At 49.2% G+C, this 17525-nt stretch overlaps 1 protein-coding gene across 7 annotated transcripts in view; it reads right to left on the minus strand.

The window, feature by feature from the left end:
• The window catches only part of SYT17 (synaptotagmin 17), a 101305-nt gene that overhangs the window by 19727 nt on the left and 64053 nt on the right, over positions 1–17525 (minus strand). The window contains exon 8 of one of the 7 annotated variants that reach the window (XM_029947989.1): positions 7239–8604. The exons of the other annotated variants lie outside the window; for them this stretch is intronic. Coding sequence (XP_029803849.1) covers positions 8408–8604 — 197 coding nt within the window. The 3' untranslated portion in view covers positions 7239–8407. Of the gene's footprint in view, positions 1–7238; positions 8605–17525 lie in introns of those variants that run through there. 7 annotated transcript variants of the gene reach the window in all.

A 17525-nucleotide genomic window follows, 5' to 3' on the forward strand; every position in this document is an offset into this window, starting at 1 on the left:
TATTGTTATCATTATTATATATTTTGAACAACATTTGGAAATGACCTTCGCGGCAGAGGTGACAGGCAGGATCCTCAGCCCTGTACAGACGGGAGGATTCCAGAGTCTTCTCACCCAGACAGGTCCCCAGGGTGGGCCCCCAGCCTCCGCATTGCAACAAGGAAGAAACTGAGCTCATTTGAAACCCTGAGACTTTCAAGCTAGACACTGGGAGGCCACACGCCGAGGCTGGTAGGTCCCAGCTCCTGGGGACACAGAAAACCCTCAGAAGTGGGCCACAGAGCAGTGACCTCCAGGGAGGTCACGAGAGGGACAACCATGCATGCTCCATGGTGGCGCAGCAGCCGGCCCAAAAGCTCCCTAGGAGCCAGGGTAGCGGTGGGGAGCCCAGGGGCCAAATGCCTACAGAAATCCCGCCTTCAGACCTTCCTATGCTGCCAGGCACCAAGCATGAAGCACTTCCCCCCCTCTGTCTTACTTTTCACGCAGAGTAGCCCCACAGGTACCCCTCTCACGCCCATTTTCCAAAGGAAGCTGAGTTCAGAGAGGTTAAGAAACTTGGGCAAGGTCACACAGTTTTTAAGATGCAAAGCTTTGATTTAAAATCAGGACTCTTGGGGTCCGACCCTAGGACAATGCCCCTGGGGTCCAGGGAGGGGAGGTGGAAGGACTGGTCGTGGGGGTGGGGGCGGGAGGGGGTTGGGGGTGCTCAGCTCAGCTCCTTCCACAGCTGGGGTCAGGCAGGCCTGCAGCCCAGGCAGCCAGGCCTCACTGATAGAGCCTCAAGTGTCTGGGAGGTGCCCTTGGCCCTGCCCGCTCCGCTCCCGGCCCCTGTGCTCACCTGGGCTGATATTGATGTCCGTCTGCGGAAAAGCCTGGGCAGAGAGGAGGGTCAGGGAGGCCGCGGCCCACAACCCCCACCTTTGCATCCTGACCCCCCGAGGAAGCCACCTCCAGGCCTGGGTGGAGGAGAGAGGCCCTTCCTGGGCGCTCTTCTGGGAGCAGGCGAGAACTGCTGGGAGCTCTGGACACCGACAAGCTGGGTAGACCCCAGTCTCCTCCTCCCCGCCTCCCCTCTCTCCTCCCTCCTCTGGCACAGCTGGAGACAGCTCAGAGTGACAGCCTGAAAGCTGCCCGGTCAGCCCCCTTCGGGGAACTAAGAGAAACCGCAGCCCCTGCTTCTGAACCACTGTGTGGCCTTGGGCATGTGTTCACTTCTGTGAGACTCAGTCTTCTCCTCTGTGAGATGGGATAATACCAGAGCTTGTATCTGAGCCGGTCACAGGACAGAACGCATCTTGGATCCCTTAGGGGAAATACACACCAGAAGATAAAAATGCAAGTCAGAGTCTGGTGCGGAAGTCCACCAGGGGCCGGCTTGCTTTGGCTCAGCCCGTCACTCCGCCAGGGAGTTTGGGCATCCCACTACCACTCAGGTCATGATCTCATGGTTTGTGAGTTCGAGCCCTGCATCGGCTTGTTGCTATCAGCGCAGAGGGAGATCCTCTGTCTCCCTCTCTTTACCCCTCCCCCATTTGCATGCACTCTTTCTCTCAAAAATAAGTAAACATTAAAAAAAATAAAGAACTAGCTGCTTGCCTAGGAATCCATAAGGAAGACCTAGTGGGTTACCCTCCTCCCCTGTCCCTCCACCTTCCAGGGTTTCTTAGGGGTTAAAGGAGGTGCCTGTAGAAGGTTCTGGACACAGAATAAGTGCTCAGCAAAGAGAAGCAAAAGTTCTAGTGTGTGGTTTGCACAGACCTAAATGTTTTTTTGCAAAAGCCAAAATGAATAATTGGCATCTCATTGGGACAAAAAGTTTTTGCACAGCAAAGGAAACCATCGGCAAAACTAAAAGGCAACCAATGGAATGGGAGAAGATATTTGCAAATGAAATATCAGATAAAGGGTTAGGACCCAAAATCTACAAAGAGTGTATCAAATCAACACCAAAAAAAAAAAAAAAATCCAGAAAGAAATGGGCAAAAGACATGAATAGACACTTTTCCAAAGAAGACATCCAGATGGCCAACAGACACATGAAAAATGCTCAACATCACTCATCATCCGGGCAATACAAATCAAAACCACAATGGGATACCACCCACACCTGTCAGAGTGGCTAACGTTAACAACTTGGGCAACAGCAGATGTTGGCGAGGATGTGGAGAAAGAGAATCTCTTTTGCACTGTTTGTGGGAATGCAAACTGGTGCAGCCACTCTGGAAAGCAGGATGGAGGTTCCTCAAAACATTAAAAATAGAATGACCCTATGACTCAGCAACTGTACTAGTAGGTATTTACCCAAGGGATGCAGGTGTGCTGTTTTGAAGGGGCACATGCACCCCAATGTTTATGGCAGTGCTATCAATAATAGCTAAAGTATAGAAAGAGCCCAAATGTCCATCAACAGATGAATGGGTGAAGAAGAGTACTATGTATACAATGGAGTATTATTCAGCAATCAAAAAGAATGAAATCTTGCCATTTGCAACAATGTGGATGGAACTAGAGGGGATTATGCTAGTGAAATTAGAGAAAGACAAAAATCATATGACTTCACTCATATGAGGACTTTAAGATACAAAACAGATGAACATAAGGGAAGGGAAGCAAAAATAACATAAAAACAGGGAGGGGGACAAAACGTAAGAGACTCTTAAATGTGGAGAACAAACTGAGGGTCGCTGGAAGGGTTGCAGGTGGGGGGACGGGCTGAATGGGTGAGGGGCTCTGAGGAGGACACATGTTGGGTGTTGTATGTAAGTGATGACTCTGGATTCTACTCCTGAAATCAATATTGCACTACATGCTCACTAACTTGGACGCAAATTAAAAATATATAAAAACAAAGTGGCTAACTATTATCTTTGTTCACTAAATAGGTCCAAGGGTTTAATATTTATTTCCTTAAAAAATATATGCTAATTTTTTTAATGTTTATTTAGTTTTGAGAGAGACACACACACACAGTGTGAACAGGGGAGGGGCGGAGAGAGAGGGAGACACAGAATCTGAAGCAGGCTCCAGGTTCTGAGCTGTCAGCACAGAGCCTGATGGTGAGCTCGAACTCATGAACCGTGAGATCATGACCAAAGCTGAAGTCAGATGCTTAACCGACTGAGTCACCCAGGCACACCGAAAATAAATGTTTTCACATCCACTGGTGTTTTCATTGAGAATGTCACTGCATGTAGGAATTAATGTCTCTAAAAGCTGGACTTCTTCTCTCCCCTGCTTTGTGTGTCAGGCAAGTCACTTTGCCTTTCTGAGGCTTCAGCTTCCCCCTTAATAGAACAGGGGATACCAGCAGAACCCACCCCACAAAGACGAAATAATTTGTTTGTAATACTTAGTGTGGATGCTGGCAAGTAGTAGATGTTCAACAAACAATAGCAAATGTTGCTAGAATTATCACTGAGCCAGTGCAAGCCTTCACCTGGCAGGGGACCCTGCATACAGCCCCCCCTCCGCTTCCTCTCCCGAAATGCTCCATCAGGTGCTCTGACACTCTGCGTGGCCCAGGGGTGTCAAACCTGTCCCAGTCTCTGGTTTTCTCTCTGGAACACCCGCTGCAGGGCCTGTGAGGCATAACTTAGCTCGTGCCCACGCATCGTGCATTGCCCTGCTGGCTGGGGTGGGGGTGGGGGTGGGGGGAGCTTGCCAAGGCCTGACTCAGGCTCCCAGCGCAGCTCAGGCTCAGTTTCAGCCTCCAGCATGCCTCCTGTCTACCAGTTGCCTCAGAACTCCGAGCTGGGCCCCCCACTCAGTGCACACACGTGTGTTTATTTAGAAATGACACATATTATGTAAGTGATGTGTGTGAATTACTTACTGTGCTAATCTATCAGGTCTTAGAGAATACCCTCCCCCAAATTGATAATTTTTTTCATGTTTATTTACTTTTGAAAGAGCGTGAGCAGGGGAGGGGCAGAGAGAGAGGGAGACACAGAATCGGAAGCAGGCTCCAGACTCTGAGCTGTCAGCACAGAGCGGGACGTGGGGCTCAAACTCACAAGCGGTGAGATCATGACCCGAGCAGAAGTCAGAGGCTCAACCAACTGACCCACCAGCTGCCCCAAACTTTTCTTTAAATTTTATTTTTTAAAAATGTTGTTTTACTTATTAGTCTGAGAGAGAGGGAGGGAGGGAGAGAGAGAGACAAAGAGAGACAGAGAGAGAGAGAGAGCACAAAGAGGGGAGGGGCAGAGACAAAAGGAGACAAGGAATCCGAAGCAGGTTCCAGGCTCTAAGCTGTCAATGCGGAGCAGGACGCAGGGCACAAACCCACGAACTGTGAGATGATGACCTGATTGGAAGTCAGACCCTTAACCGACTGTGCCACCCAGGTCCTTTAATTTTATATCTTAATAAAAATTGTACGTATTTAAGGTATGCAACATGATGATCTGATACACATACACAGTGAAACGATACTACAGCCAAACTAATTAACATATCAGCCCCTCACATAGTTACCTTCCAGGTGATGAGAACACCTGAAATCTACCCTCTTAGCAAATTTCAGGCTCCGGTCCAGTGTTACTGATCTATATTCATCATGCTGCGCATCAGCTCTCTAGTCTTACTCCTCCTACTTTACTGTAACTTCAACTTCTGTAAAAGCCACCTAGCAAGTATTTTAGGCTTTGCAGGCCACAGGGACTCAGGCACAACTACTCACCCGTGTCAAGCACCACAGGAACGGGCCTAGCTGGATGCCAATAAAACTTCATTACGAAAAGAAGCAGTGGGCTTGGTTGCCAAACAGCAGCTTGCCAACCTCTGCTTTAGACCTCAAGTTTACGGACCAGAAAGTAGACAGTTTCCTTACTTAACAAATCCGATCTTTGCTGTCATTTGGAGGCTGTAGTAGAGATCTCGTCATAACATAGTATTATTTTCTGTCTTCCTAAAGCCGTATTTATCGTGTGATGGTCTTACTGCCCCAGCCCCGCCCTGGCCACTTATATACACATTCACACGCACTGTGCCCATGGTGGCCCGAGGACCCAGTGAGGATCGTTCCGTCCCTTCCCTCCTTCCTATCTACCTACCTATCATTTATCTATCAATCATCTCCTTTAGTTTCTTAGCTTTTATTTATTTAAAAAAATTTTAGTGTTTATTTTTGAGAGAAAAAGAGAGAGAGAGAGAGAGAGAGCATGAGCGAAGGAGACACGGAATCAGGCTCCAGGCCCTGAGCTGTCAGCACAGAGCCCGACGCGGGGCTTAGAGTCACCAGCTGCGAGATCATGACCTGAGCCCAAGTTGGATGCTTAACTGACAGAGCCACCCAGCGCCCCTATTTTTTAAAATATTTTATTTTTAGATAACCTCTACACCCAAGGTGAGGTTCAAGTCCACGACCCCAAGATCAAGAGTTGCATGCTCTGCTGAACCAGCCAGGCACCCCAATTCCTGAGTTATTTGAAATGGTCTTTTTGAACAGGAAAAAGAGCAGGTGCGCACCCCCCTGGCAGGGGAGGTAGGCCACCCAGAAAGGAGAGGACTCCTTTTCTTCACTCCCCTGCGGTGATTCCCAGCTTTCTGGAAGTGAAGTACCAGAGCTCCCAACAGCTGTTCCTGGCAGCCCGGGACTCATCACGTCTGAGTGTCGCATGTGTCGGGTCCCAGGGGGTGGACAGGAATCCTGAGGGGCTCTGGGGTCCCAAGAGCTGAGAGGACTCAAGGGCTGGCTGTGGGAACACAGCGTTGGCTTTCAAGCCTCACCTCGCCGCTCCTACCCCACCTCCTCCTTTTGACTTGGGTTCCCACACCCAGAGAGGGTGCGTAGGTGGCCGGTGAATCTCCTTGGCCACCCTCTCACCGCGGAGGAGGACGATGCTAATGAGAACAAACGGGGAGCCCACGCCAGGGCACCTGGAGCCCAAGTTTCTATAGAAACCAAATCACCTTTCAGCTCATTCCCCTCATCTCCAGATACTCTTTCCTTGGAGATGGGGACAGCTCTGACATCCGTCCTACAACTGTCGCCTCTGGGCATCCAGCAAACGGTGCCTGCCGTGCGCCTCCTGGGAACAGCCAGCATGTGCCACGTGTGTAGACTGTGCGCACACCATCCCGACAACTCCTCGAGGCAGCCACAGGCGGGGAGGCTGTCACCCTATTCTCAGACAGGCCAGCTGCCTGTGCACGCAGGCCACCCAGCTGGCCGGTCACAAGGCCCTCATTCTCTCTGCCTGAGGATCTCGTGGTTCCACTGAAGCTTTCTGAGTCCCTGCGGGACAGTCCTAAGGTGCCAAACGTTTAATGTCTCCTGCAGCAACCTTCGGGCCCCGAGGGAGGAGGGTCAGGAGTTAAATATCCCAGGCTCCCCATCATGATCATTGCCAAGTGTATTCTCTGGGGTCCCGGCACGGCTGAGCCCCAGCTGCCCGCGGTGCGGGTCCATGCAGCCGTCACCAGCTTCTCTCCTTTCTCTTCTTCTTCCACTTAGGCTTCCGGGGTCACTGCTCCAGCACACGAGCTGCACCCAAGTCCTTGCTTCAAGGTCTGCCTTTGAGGCGCCTCAATTAAGATAACGAGGAGACTTTGGAAGCCCAGAGAAGTTGTGTGGCTTGGGGGAGGATACGCAGCTAGGGAGCAGGGGCGGGGGTGGGGGGTGGGGAAGGGGCAGGCACGATTTGCTCCGTGGCTTCTACGGCTCAAAGCCCAGGGGGCCGATCAGTTATCGCCTCATCTCTAATGCCAGACACCTGCTCTGTACCCATTGCCCCTCATTCTCTGTTCGTTCTCTCATGCTTTTATTCTCTTCTGTACAACCATGGTAAGAAAGTCATTTCATTTTATTTTTCCAAGCATGTTTTAAATGTTTACTTATTTACAGAGACAGAGAGAGGTAGAGAGGGGGCAGGGGAGGGGCGGAGAGAGAGAGGGAGGAAGAAAATGCCAAGCAGGCTTTGCACTGTCAGCACAGAGCCTGACGCGGGGCCTGAACCCACAAACTGTGAGATCATGACCTGAGCCAAAACCGAGTAGGACACTTAACCGCCTGAGCCACCCGGGCGCCCCAAGGAAGTCATTTAATAGAGAAGGAAAACACTCTCTCTTTTTTCCTCCTAAGAAACTTAACCTAGCCCTCCTGCCTTTGGCCCTTGACTTCCAGGCCACACCAGTGCTCTGAATTGTGGGGATGGGTTGTTACTCAGCAGTGGTAACTGAAACACTCTCGCACTCTTTGTGCCCCGTGTTCATGAAGAAAAAGAGAACTCAAATGCATGGCACAAATAAATAATCTTTAATTTCAATAAATAGCTCCCCGTTATGCCAGATACTAGGCTGTGGGAACGATACAGAAGCATCCAACAGGGAGAGATCTAGTCTAACTACACTAATTCCTTAGCATGAGGAAAATGACTTTGGTTCACACGCAAACACAGAGATCCTCGGAGAATGACAAGGAAGGAGTCATCTTCTGGATGGGGGTGTGGTGGCCACTTTAATCCACATAACTGTCCTCCGTGGGGCTTCTGTGGGTCACGATCACCAGGATTTGGTCGAAAAAGGTTACTTTAGCTCTATCGTATTCTATGTACTTGACATTCGCACATGCTATTACTGAAGGTGGGGTCTTGACGGACAGGAGGACACTGGGTGAAGCGTCACAGGAGAGGCAGAGGGAGGGCAGAGCTCAGGGTGGAGGTGCTCACGCGGAGGGCGCGGAGGGCACACAGGGACACACGCCTGCTCGCCTGCGAGGGCACCCACCCAGGACAGCCACACACGTGCCCACGGGGGTCCTCGGGAAGAAGCTAACGCAAGGACAAGTTCGGTTAAGCCACGGAAGTCCCTTACGCTGGAATGGTTTTGGTTGCCATGTGGTTTCTCCGAATAGTCTAATCTATCACGTCCACTAAAGAGAAGACAGAGTACTTACACTTGGGGGGAGAGGGGTCACGGCTGAAGAACCCCAGGGCCCAGGAGCTTGCTCAGACGGCACCCAGTCAGCGGGTGTGCATTTTGGATGTGGGGCCTCCCACACACTGGCCAAGCTCTCGGAGAATTTCATCTCAAAGGAGGTTGGCGCCCTTGAGGAGGCCCTTTCTCTGGCCTGTGGGCCGAAAGTGCATTTTGGGGCCGGGGTATCAAAGGAGCAAACATTGCCAATGAGTCTCACGGCAGAGCCCAATCAGCTTGTGACATATAGATGGGGTTTCCAGAAAGTTCTCAGGCCTTGCTCATTGAGGGCAGCCATTTTGCGTTCAGGAGTCAGCTTCCTCTCTGTTCTGAAAGAATGTAGGGTGTGTGTCTGTGTGTGTGCTGTGAGTGTGTGTGTAAGTGTGGACGTAACAGGCAGGTGATACATTTTTTTCCGTCTTAAATTTTCTTCCCCCTTTTTTTTTTTTTTTTTTTGAACAAGTGAAAGCTGCTTTTCCCGCAGCCCTCAGGTCACCTCCAGAGAGGCCGGGGACACGCGGTCACACTCAGCCCGGGACCTCAGGCTGTGCCACTGCTCCACGGCAGTGCGGTGCGTGTTGAGCATCCGTCGCCAGTGGTTGGACTCGGAGGGGCCCGAAGAATACTGACCGATGACAATCCTCCCGATGAAGTCGTTGCTGCTCTTCATGTTGTGGCCGAACACTAGGGAGCCAGGGGGGCGGGGGCGGCAGGGGAGGTTGCGAGGAAGGAGGAGGACGGAACAGGGAGGCAAGAAGAAGACAGAGGTCGTTAGTCTACACGGCCCTCCCTGTGGACACAGGCTCCTTGCTTTTCGGACATCGTCTCTTTCTCTTATCGGTAAGAACTCCCCACTTCCCTCATCGCCTCCTCTCGTGGTCCCTTGGCTCAGGGCCTGCTGGCCCTCACCATGCCGGGCATGTTCCCGCCGCTCAGCCTGTGTCCTGGCTCTGCCAGACAGCTGTGTACCCTCCAACGTGCAACTTCAAACTTAATGCTGCCACGCACCACCCCGTCTGCGGGGCACGCTGCTCGGGGAGTTCTGAGGGGGCGGCCAGCCATCCCTGGAGTTAAACTCGGATTTCTCATGCGCAGCATTGCTGACATTCGGGGTCGGGTAATTCTTTGTCACAGGGGCTGTCCTGTGCCCTGCAGGATGGTTAGCAGTGCTTCAGGCCTCTACACACTAGATGCCAGTCGCCGTCACCACCCACCCTGTCTGCAGACAGGTCCAATGTCCCCTTCAGGGCCAGTTCATGCTGGACAAGAACCACTGGGTTCAGCTGTGGGCCACAGGGCCAGCACGCTGGGGGTCACTTGCCTAGCTCTGGGGCCCTGAGACAAATGAAGAATCTTGCTGAGACCCGGTTTCCTTCTAGGTGAAACAGGAATTTTTTTTTTTTTAAGAATTTAAAAATGTTCATTTATTTAGAAAGAGAGACCCAGGGAGCAGGAGGGAGGGGCAGAGAGAGGGAGAAAGAGAATCCCAAACAGGCTCCACACAACTAGCACGGAGCCTGACTCGAGGCTCAAAGTCCTGAACCGTGAGATCATGACCTGAGCTGAAATCAAGAGTTGGACGCTTAACTGACTGAGCCACGCAGGGGCCCTGAAACGGGACTCTTGATGGTACTTTACCTCGCAAGTCATCGTGAGGTTCCGGAGAGATAATGTGCAGAGCCCTTTCAGCACACAGTACCTAGATAAGCACCTGATGAATGTCATACTGCTATTGTGAAACCAGATTTCTGACCGTGGACCTTTTATGAAAGATTTTATGTTTCCAGGCCACAAAGGCAAGCTTCCTGAGAGAAACGGCCATGGCAATGTCTTCTACCCCTTGTTATACTGTGCGTCTCTTTGGAAAGCTTCCCTGTTAATTCTAATGCAAGCTTAATTTGTGTCTTTCCAGCCTAATGAGATAGTTAGCTTGATTTATCTTCTCAGCCAAGTTCCGCCTAATTCTTTATCTGCGTGTGGGTAGACTGGGCATGCCATCTCGCTAACGGGAAAGCAGGCTGTGTCTGTGTTATAAATGAAGGACTGCAGAATGGGAAATATCACAGATTCACCCAGCATGAGCCGAGCAAAAGCGGGCTGGATCCCAGGAGGGATGCCGATTATCAAATAAACCAGCTAAAATATGCAGCCAAAAGAAGAGCTTGAATGCTAATGAGCCTCTGTTCTCCCCTGTGGGGTTCATACCAAGAATTCTAAATGATGAAAATTGGGGAGGGGTGGGGAATGGGAAGAAAAAAAGAAAAGTGGAAAAACAAAACCCAAAACTCCATCCATTGTCTAAATACCAAAAAGACCCAGGATGAATGAGGTTAACCGCACCAATCAGGTCTAGTGCCACTCAAGGGTCCAGTACCTGTCAGTAATGTGGACAAAAATTGGACCATGTATGTTTTTTGTAACTTGGCTAAGTCTTCAGTATGCACAGGTAATCTCGTTTATGTGAAGATCCCTTACAGAAAGGAAAAATTAGGACTAGAATCTTTGCTTAATAAGGGACATTACTAAGGAGTTCTCTGATGCATTGATTTTTTTTTTTTTTGAAAAGGTAACACTCAGAATTGTTTTGAACCCTGCCTCGTGGGTGGTGTAAGGTTTCATCTCACCAAACAGAAACAAGTTACCAGAGTCCTCTTCTCTGGGGGCCTTGGTAAAGCAAGATAACTACCATGAGGCCATTGCACACATTCCTTGGGGGCAAAATGTTCTATCTTCCTCTGCCTATCTGAAACTCAAGAAGGAAAATGCAGATACAGCCTAGTAAATGGATGTACGTTTTCCTTGGAAAACAGGTTTTAATAAAGAAAGGAAATTTCAAACACTCTCATGCACTATTGGTGAAAGAGGAAGTTGGTTCAACCTTTGGGAGAGGTCCACAGTGTCTACTCAAAATGAAAACGTTATAACTTGTGATCCCAGCAATTCCACTTCTAGGAATTTATCCCACAGATTTATGTGCAGACGGACAACAATCTACACACAAGAGTATTCTCTGAATATTAGATATTAGCTAATATCTGGATATTAGAGCTTTTAAGCCAAATCTGGCCCACTGTTTTTCGTAAATAAAATTTTTATTTATTTATTTATTTTGAGAGAGAGCGCGTGTACCCAGGCATGTAAGCAGAGGAGGGGCGGAGGGAGAGAGAGAATCTTAGGCAGGCCCCACACCCAAGCATGGAGCCCAACAAAGGGCTTGATCTCACAACTGTGAAATCCTGAGCAGCACTGAAATTAAGTCAGACATTTAACTGAATGAGTCACCAGGTGCTCCTGTAAATAAAAGTTTTAACAGAACCCAGTCAAACTCATTTGTTTGCAGAATGTCTATGGCTGCTATTGTGCTACAGTCGCAGAGTTGAGGACCTGTCAAAAAGATTGTGTGGCCCACAAAGCTGAAAATAGTTTTGTCTCTGGCCCTTTATGGAAAAGTTTGCTGACTTCTGCTCTAGAACATTGTAAGAATGGAAAATGGAGGGGCGTGTGTGTGGCTCAGTCGATTAAGCATCAGACTCTTGATTTCAGCTCAGGTTAGGACCCTAGGGTCATGGGGTCACATCCCCACATTGGGCTGTGTGCTGAGCATGGAGCCTGCTTGGGATTCTTTCTCTCCCTCCCTCCCCACTACCCCATCCCTTGCTCATGCACTCTCTCTAAAATATAATAAATGTTAAAAAGAATGAAAAATGGAAATAACAAAAAAGTCCATGAAGAAATGTGCCCTGTCCACCCCCCCAGCCCACCCTAGAGGCCACCCAAAGCCTCTGTGGATCGTGGCCTACCTCAGCCACCCAGAGCCCTCTGCCTGGGCCACACCAGTCTATGCTGACTATGATTTACAGTGGAGTGCTTGGCCACTCAACAGCAGTTTGCCCTCTGCAGGGGCCGGAGACTAGGGTCAGCCCCTGGGATGCCAAAGTGACTGATCCCCTAGTCACTGTCCCAGACACCAAGGCTTGAATGAACCTCTCTGGCTGGCAACCCTCCAAGTGTGTTTCCATTTAATTGGGACAATTAAGTGCCATCCTGACAATGCCACTGGGAGAGCATGAATGGAAACTCATGTCTGGTCTCTCTTAGACTCTGCCCTGTACGATTCTTTCCTTTGCTGAGTTGAGCCTGTTTCCTTTTTCTGTAATAAACTGTAACCATGAGAATAATAGCTTTTCTAGGGCCACATGGGTGGCTCAGTAGGCTGGGCATCTGACTTTGGCTCAGGTCATGATCTCACGGTCTGTGAGTTCGAGCCCCACATCAGGTTCACTGCTGTCAGCACAGCCTGCTTCAGATATTCTGTCTCCCTCTCTTTCTCTCTGCTCCTTTCCCACTCACACACTCTCTCAAAAATAAATAAACATTAAAAAAAATACTAATAGCTTTTCTAAGTCTGTGAATCCTTCCAGCCAATCACTTGATGGTCTTGGGGACCGTCCAAGCTGCAGTTGCCCACTTATCAAATGTCCCCAATTGGCTTGCCTCTTTTTTCTGCCTCACTTCCCCACTTTCTTATCAGTACTTCCCGAGGTCACCTCCTTAGTAGTTTAACTGAATCCAAGTCATTGTCTTAGGATCAGGTTTGGGTGGCATCCAGAGTCAGATTAGAGGAGCCTAATTAAATCACTCCTGATGTAATAATGCCATAGAAACCAATGTCACTGTTAAAAATGAGATAGACCTATATGTGTGTGTGTGTGTGTGTGTGTGTGTGTGTGTGTGTGTGTGTATGAGATGGAAAAATCTCCAAGGCATATTGCTAGGAGACAAAGCAAGATACAAAATAGTATATATAAACACATTCTCTTTTTTTGTTGTTGTTAAAAATGTTAATATATAGAATAGAAAACAATCTGGAGGAATTTGACCAAACTGTTGAGGGTGGCTCTCTCTAGAGAGGGAAAACAGGGAACTTTCTGCCGTCTGTGTTATGTAAGTAAGTAAGTACAGCTTGTGGTTCTTCCAAGTACCTACTGCTTTGGAAAGAAAACAAAAGAGAAAAACAAGTTGCCATTAGAGAATCCACATCTAAATCGCCAGAAGGGGAAGAAGACTAAAAGGAAGTCTAATATCCTCCGCTCCTTAACCCAGTTTGCAAAGTCACGGGCTTGGTGAATCACTTGGCCCTTGAAAGGGAGGCGCTCCTAAGTGAGTCAGCCTTTCTGACGGGGGACGCGGCTGCGGAGACCCGCTGAGTTAACTGGCAGGCTTCGGCCCTCGCACACCATTGGGTAAAGTTACAGCAATCTTCAGAGTCCTTTAGAAATCGAACATTTAAAATGCAAGGGACGATAAGCCGAAGCCGATTAACACGAATGACTTCTCTTACAAAAAAGTTGTCGGGAGAATATCAACATTTGCCACCACGGTAAATTCTAGGGAGTGTGTTGTTGGAGAAACGGGGAATTAAGACCGGATACATGTAGAATCCAAAAAGGGGCTCAGAGACCGGAAGCCAGATACCCCTACCCCTCCATTTTACAGATAAGGAAACCAAGTCACTGAGCTACTTGGTGATAAACTTGAATATTTGCAGCACATACCCCGTGAAGGGGGCCAATTCCTCATAACTAGATCCCTAGTTTCTTCCTCTTTAGGAACAGTCACAAATCACAACTGGAAATGCTGTTGCAAGGCATCTCCGAAGACCCCTACTGATCGTTCTGGGGACTCTCTTTACTATGGTCACCGGTATCAGTGGACGATGTACCCTAGTCATCTCAAAGCGATTTTCCAATGACCTGCACAATCCAGAAATAGCACAAAAGCATTACAACAGTCGGAATAGATCAGAGCCTGTGCACAAAACCCATGGAGAGGGCGCCTCACATTTTCCCTAAGAATCTATTTACTCTTCATGGATTTAGACATACTGAATCAACGTGGTCATCTGATTTCCCCATCTGTAGCAATTTAAATTAATTTAGTGGATTGTGACTAGCAGACAGATGTAAGGACTTTAAAAAGTACAGCAGAAGGGTTTCTGGGTGGCCCAGTTGGTTAAGTGACCAACTCTAGACACGGGCTCAGGTTGTGATCTTGCTGTCGTGAGACTGACCCCAACGTCCGTCTCGGCACTGAGCGTGGAAGCCTGCTTGGGATTCTCTCCCCTGCGCTCTCTGACCCTCCCGGACTCACTCACATACACACACTCTCTCAAAATAAATAAGCATTAAAAAAAAGTACAGGAGGGGCACCTGGGTGGCTCAGTCAGTTAAGCGTCCGACTCCTGGCTTTGGCTCAGGGCATGATCTCACAGTTTCATGAGTTCAAACTCTGCGCTGGGCTCTGCTTGGGATTCTCTCTCTTTCTCTCTCTCTGTCCCTTCCCCACTTGCACTATTTCTCTCAAAGACATAAATAAACTTTTAAAAAGTTATTAAAAAAATGTAGGAGAAGGGGGCCACTTGGTAAAGGGGCCAACAACCCTGTACTCTTTCAAAAAGCCAAGGAATATTCACTCCGTGATCATTTATTTTTACAGTTATGACTCCAAATCAGTCAGAAAGTTCAGTGTTCCAGTTAGTGGGTCAAAGGAAATATGAAAAGTTTTCTACTAAGCACAGTTAAATTTTTAAAGCCTTTTTTAAAGTCAAAGGGGAGAGGGACCAGTCAATAGAAGACTAGCTCACACAAAAACCCTGTTCGAGCCCCTCCTCCCATGGTTACAGAGTAGAGCCAGCACCTTGCCCAGCAGCATGCTGGCACCTGTCAGTCACACTGTGTTCTCTCCTTAGCCTTGACAAATCTCGAGCACCCTGATGCTACAGTCTCTGGGGATGGGCCTCTGTGCAGCCAGTTCCATTCCTCAGACAGGGCTGGGCACACCTGCCATATTCCATGTCCTAGAATTTTAGGCTCGACTTACCTCTAAAGAATTACCAACTTATCTGTCTGTGTGGTACCACTCACCATGGCAATTCATGTGAGGGCAAGAACTCTGGCAGAGCCAAAGCATGACGAGAGGCACCTGCTGCGCTCAAGGACCAGGCTTTGATGGAGCATAGAGAGTGACACTGCTTTATTAAGCACCTACTCTATGCACGACCCAGGGCTAAGCACATCATGTGGATTAACTTGCTAAATCTCCCTATCTGCCACCTAGAGTTCGGTTTCTCACCCTTAGCCCTACTGACATTTGGGACCAGATGATTCTGTGTTGAGGGGCTGTTCTGAGCACTGTGGGATGTTTAGCAGTACCTCTGAGCACCGGATGCCATTAGCAGTCCCCTCCCCAGTTGTGACAACCCAAAGTTATCTCCAGACATTGTCACACATCCCCCAGGAGCATCATCCAACCCTTCTGCACTGAGAACCATGTCTTAAGGCAGCTGCTATCACTGGCCCACTGTACAGCTGGGGAGACTGAGGCACAGGGCAGTGCAGGGAGATTGCCCACGGCTCCAGTCAAAATCTGGATGCCCTGAGTGAGTCAGGGGCAAGCTGAGGCTTTCACAGGTTGGTATTTGCTGTGAAAATGAAGCTGTTCTACCCCGCAGGAGCCAAACCCGTGGGGTTGCTAACTGAGTTTGCCAAGGCAGCAGGTCTGGGAGGGAAGCTGGATGACTTAGCGTGTGGGTGTCATAAACACTGCAAATTAAAAGGGGGAAAAATCTCAACAGCTCCCCATTTCCCGTGGCTGCTTCACAAAGTGATACCCCATGTGCAGCTTTGAGGCCGACAGCACAGTGCCAGGGTGCCCTCAGGTCACGGTCAGAGCCCCACCTCATCACAGACCCTCTCGTCTACCTCTTGGGTGCTGAGTTGAGTTGCTCCCCTGTTTCTGAAGAAAAATATGCATGAAGCCAGTGAAACCCACCCTGGGCTGTTTTCTGGTCCTCCCTAATTCCTCAGCGCAGCCCCAAAGCAGTCACCCTGACCCTGTATCCTCCTGCCTCTCCTCCCCACAGGCCAGCTTGGAAATGCCCCGACAAAGATGGTACCCATTCTCTTGTTGACTTTTGCAAAACTTCCTCATGCTCTGGCATTCCCTTTTGTTTCTCTTTCTCTCTGAAAGCTAAACGCTGCTTCAGATGTTTCTTCAAAACTGGTAAATCATATCCCTTCCCTGAGCCTCAGTTTTCCCATTTTTATAATGGGTGTGTCGATGTAGGTTTTAAGGACCTTTTCAACTATAACATTCTTTTGGTTCTAAGAAGTTTCATCCATGACTTAAGGGTGAGGTTTCATTTTGTGATTTATAGCAGCTGCTCAAAGAGAACATTCTTCTCCATGTTTTTCCTTCCGACAGTCACAAGGCCAATTTAGATAACGGTATTACTGTAATTAAAATCAGCAATACCAAATCCTGAGTCCTGTCCAATAGGCACTGAGAAAAGTAGTTTATATACATTTTTTGACTCAGTCCCTCCACAATCCTATTAGGAAAGGTGCTTTATATCCCCATTTTGCAGATGGAGAATTAGACTGGTTAGGAGGTCGAGTGCCCAAGGTCACAGAGCCTGCCTGTGGCAAAAGGACGGACACTCAGAGCTCGGCATCGCTTCCTCTCTCAGGAGGAAAACTCTCACCCATCCTGCCTTCCACCGCCCCTGATATACGACAACAGGACTGGGGGTAGAAGTATCTCCATGTGAACTTGTTTGAAGAGGAGTTAGGCCCTCAAGCTGGTGTGTGAGGCAGAGGCGCCAGGAGCCAGAACGGGCCTCAAGAAGGCCTCGTGCAGGTGCCAGGTTGGAGGCCTTCCCGTCCCCTCTCGGGGGCCCAGCAGGTTTGCCCCAGCATCTGAATGGCTACTCCTTTAGGTGGGCGGCAGACTCGGAAGTTGTCTTATATTTACCGACGATCGATATGTAAAATAAAATGATAGCACTTAACACTTACGTAGTGTGTATTGTGTATCAGCCTGTCTATGGATTTGTGATGGCACTACAGCAAATGATTTTATGCCCGTAACTCTATTTACAAGGTTAGTACTATTATTATCTCCCTGGGCCTAGAGATCACACGCTACCCAGTGCTTTCCTGAGGATGCCCTAGAGAGAGCCCCGAGCGTGTGATGGGCACGTTAACTTGACTCCTTGGACTTGCCTTCAGATTTCTCACCCCATTGAAAGCACAAGGCCCAGGGGCACCTGGGTGCCTCAGTCAGTTGGGCGTCTGACTTCAGCTCAGGTCATAATCTCATGCTTTGTGAGTTTGAGCCCCGCATCGGGCTCTGTGCTGACAGCTCGAAGTCTGAAGCTTGTTTCAGATTCTGTGTCTCCCCCTTCTCTCTTTGCCCCTCCCCCACTCGTGCTCGGTCTTTCTCTCTCAAAAATAGATAAACATTACAAAAATTTTTTTAAAAAAGAAAGCACAGGGCCCAGGGTGGAGGTCCCTTTTGGCCAGGTCTGTAAGGAATACGAGCTTAGAGTGACTTGCTCAGTTCCTTTCACGCAGCGGTTCTCAGCCGGGCCTGTTCTGTTCCCGGAATTTGGCAACGTTAGGAGACACCCGGACTGTCACAAGCGGAGGGGGAATACTGCTAAACACCCCACCGTACTCAGGACAGCCTCGCAACAAAGAATCATCTGGCCCCAAACGCCCACGAGCACTGAGAATGAGCAGCCCTGCCTTAAGGGAAAAGCATGT

Source organism: Suricata suricatta, chromosome 8 (genome assembly GCF_006229205.1).
Source record: "Suricata suricatta isolate VVHF042 chromosome 8, meerkat_22Aug2017_6uvM2_HiC, whole genome shotgun sequence".
Taxonomy (NCBI): Eukaryota; Metazoa; Chordata; class Mammalia; order Carnivora; family Herpestidae; genus Suricata; species Suricata suricatta.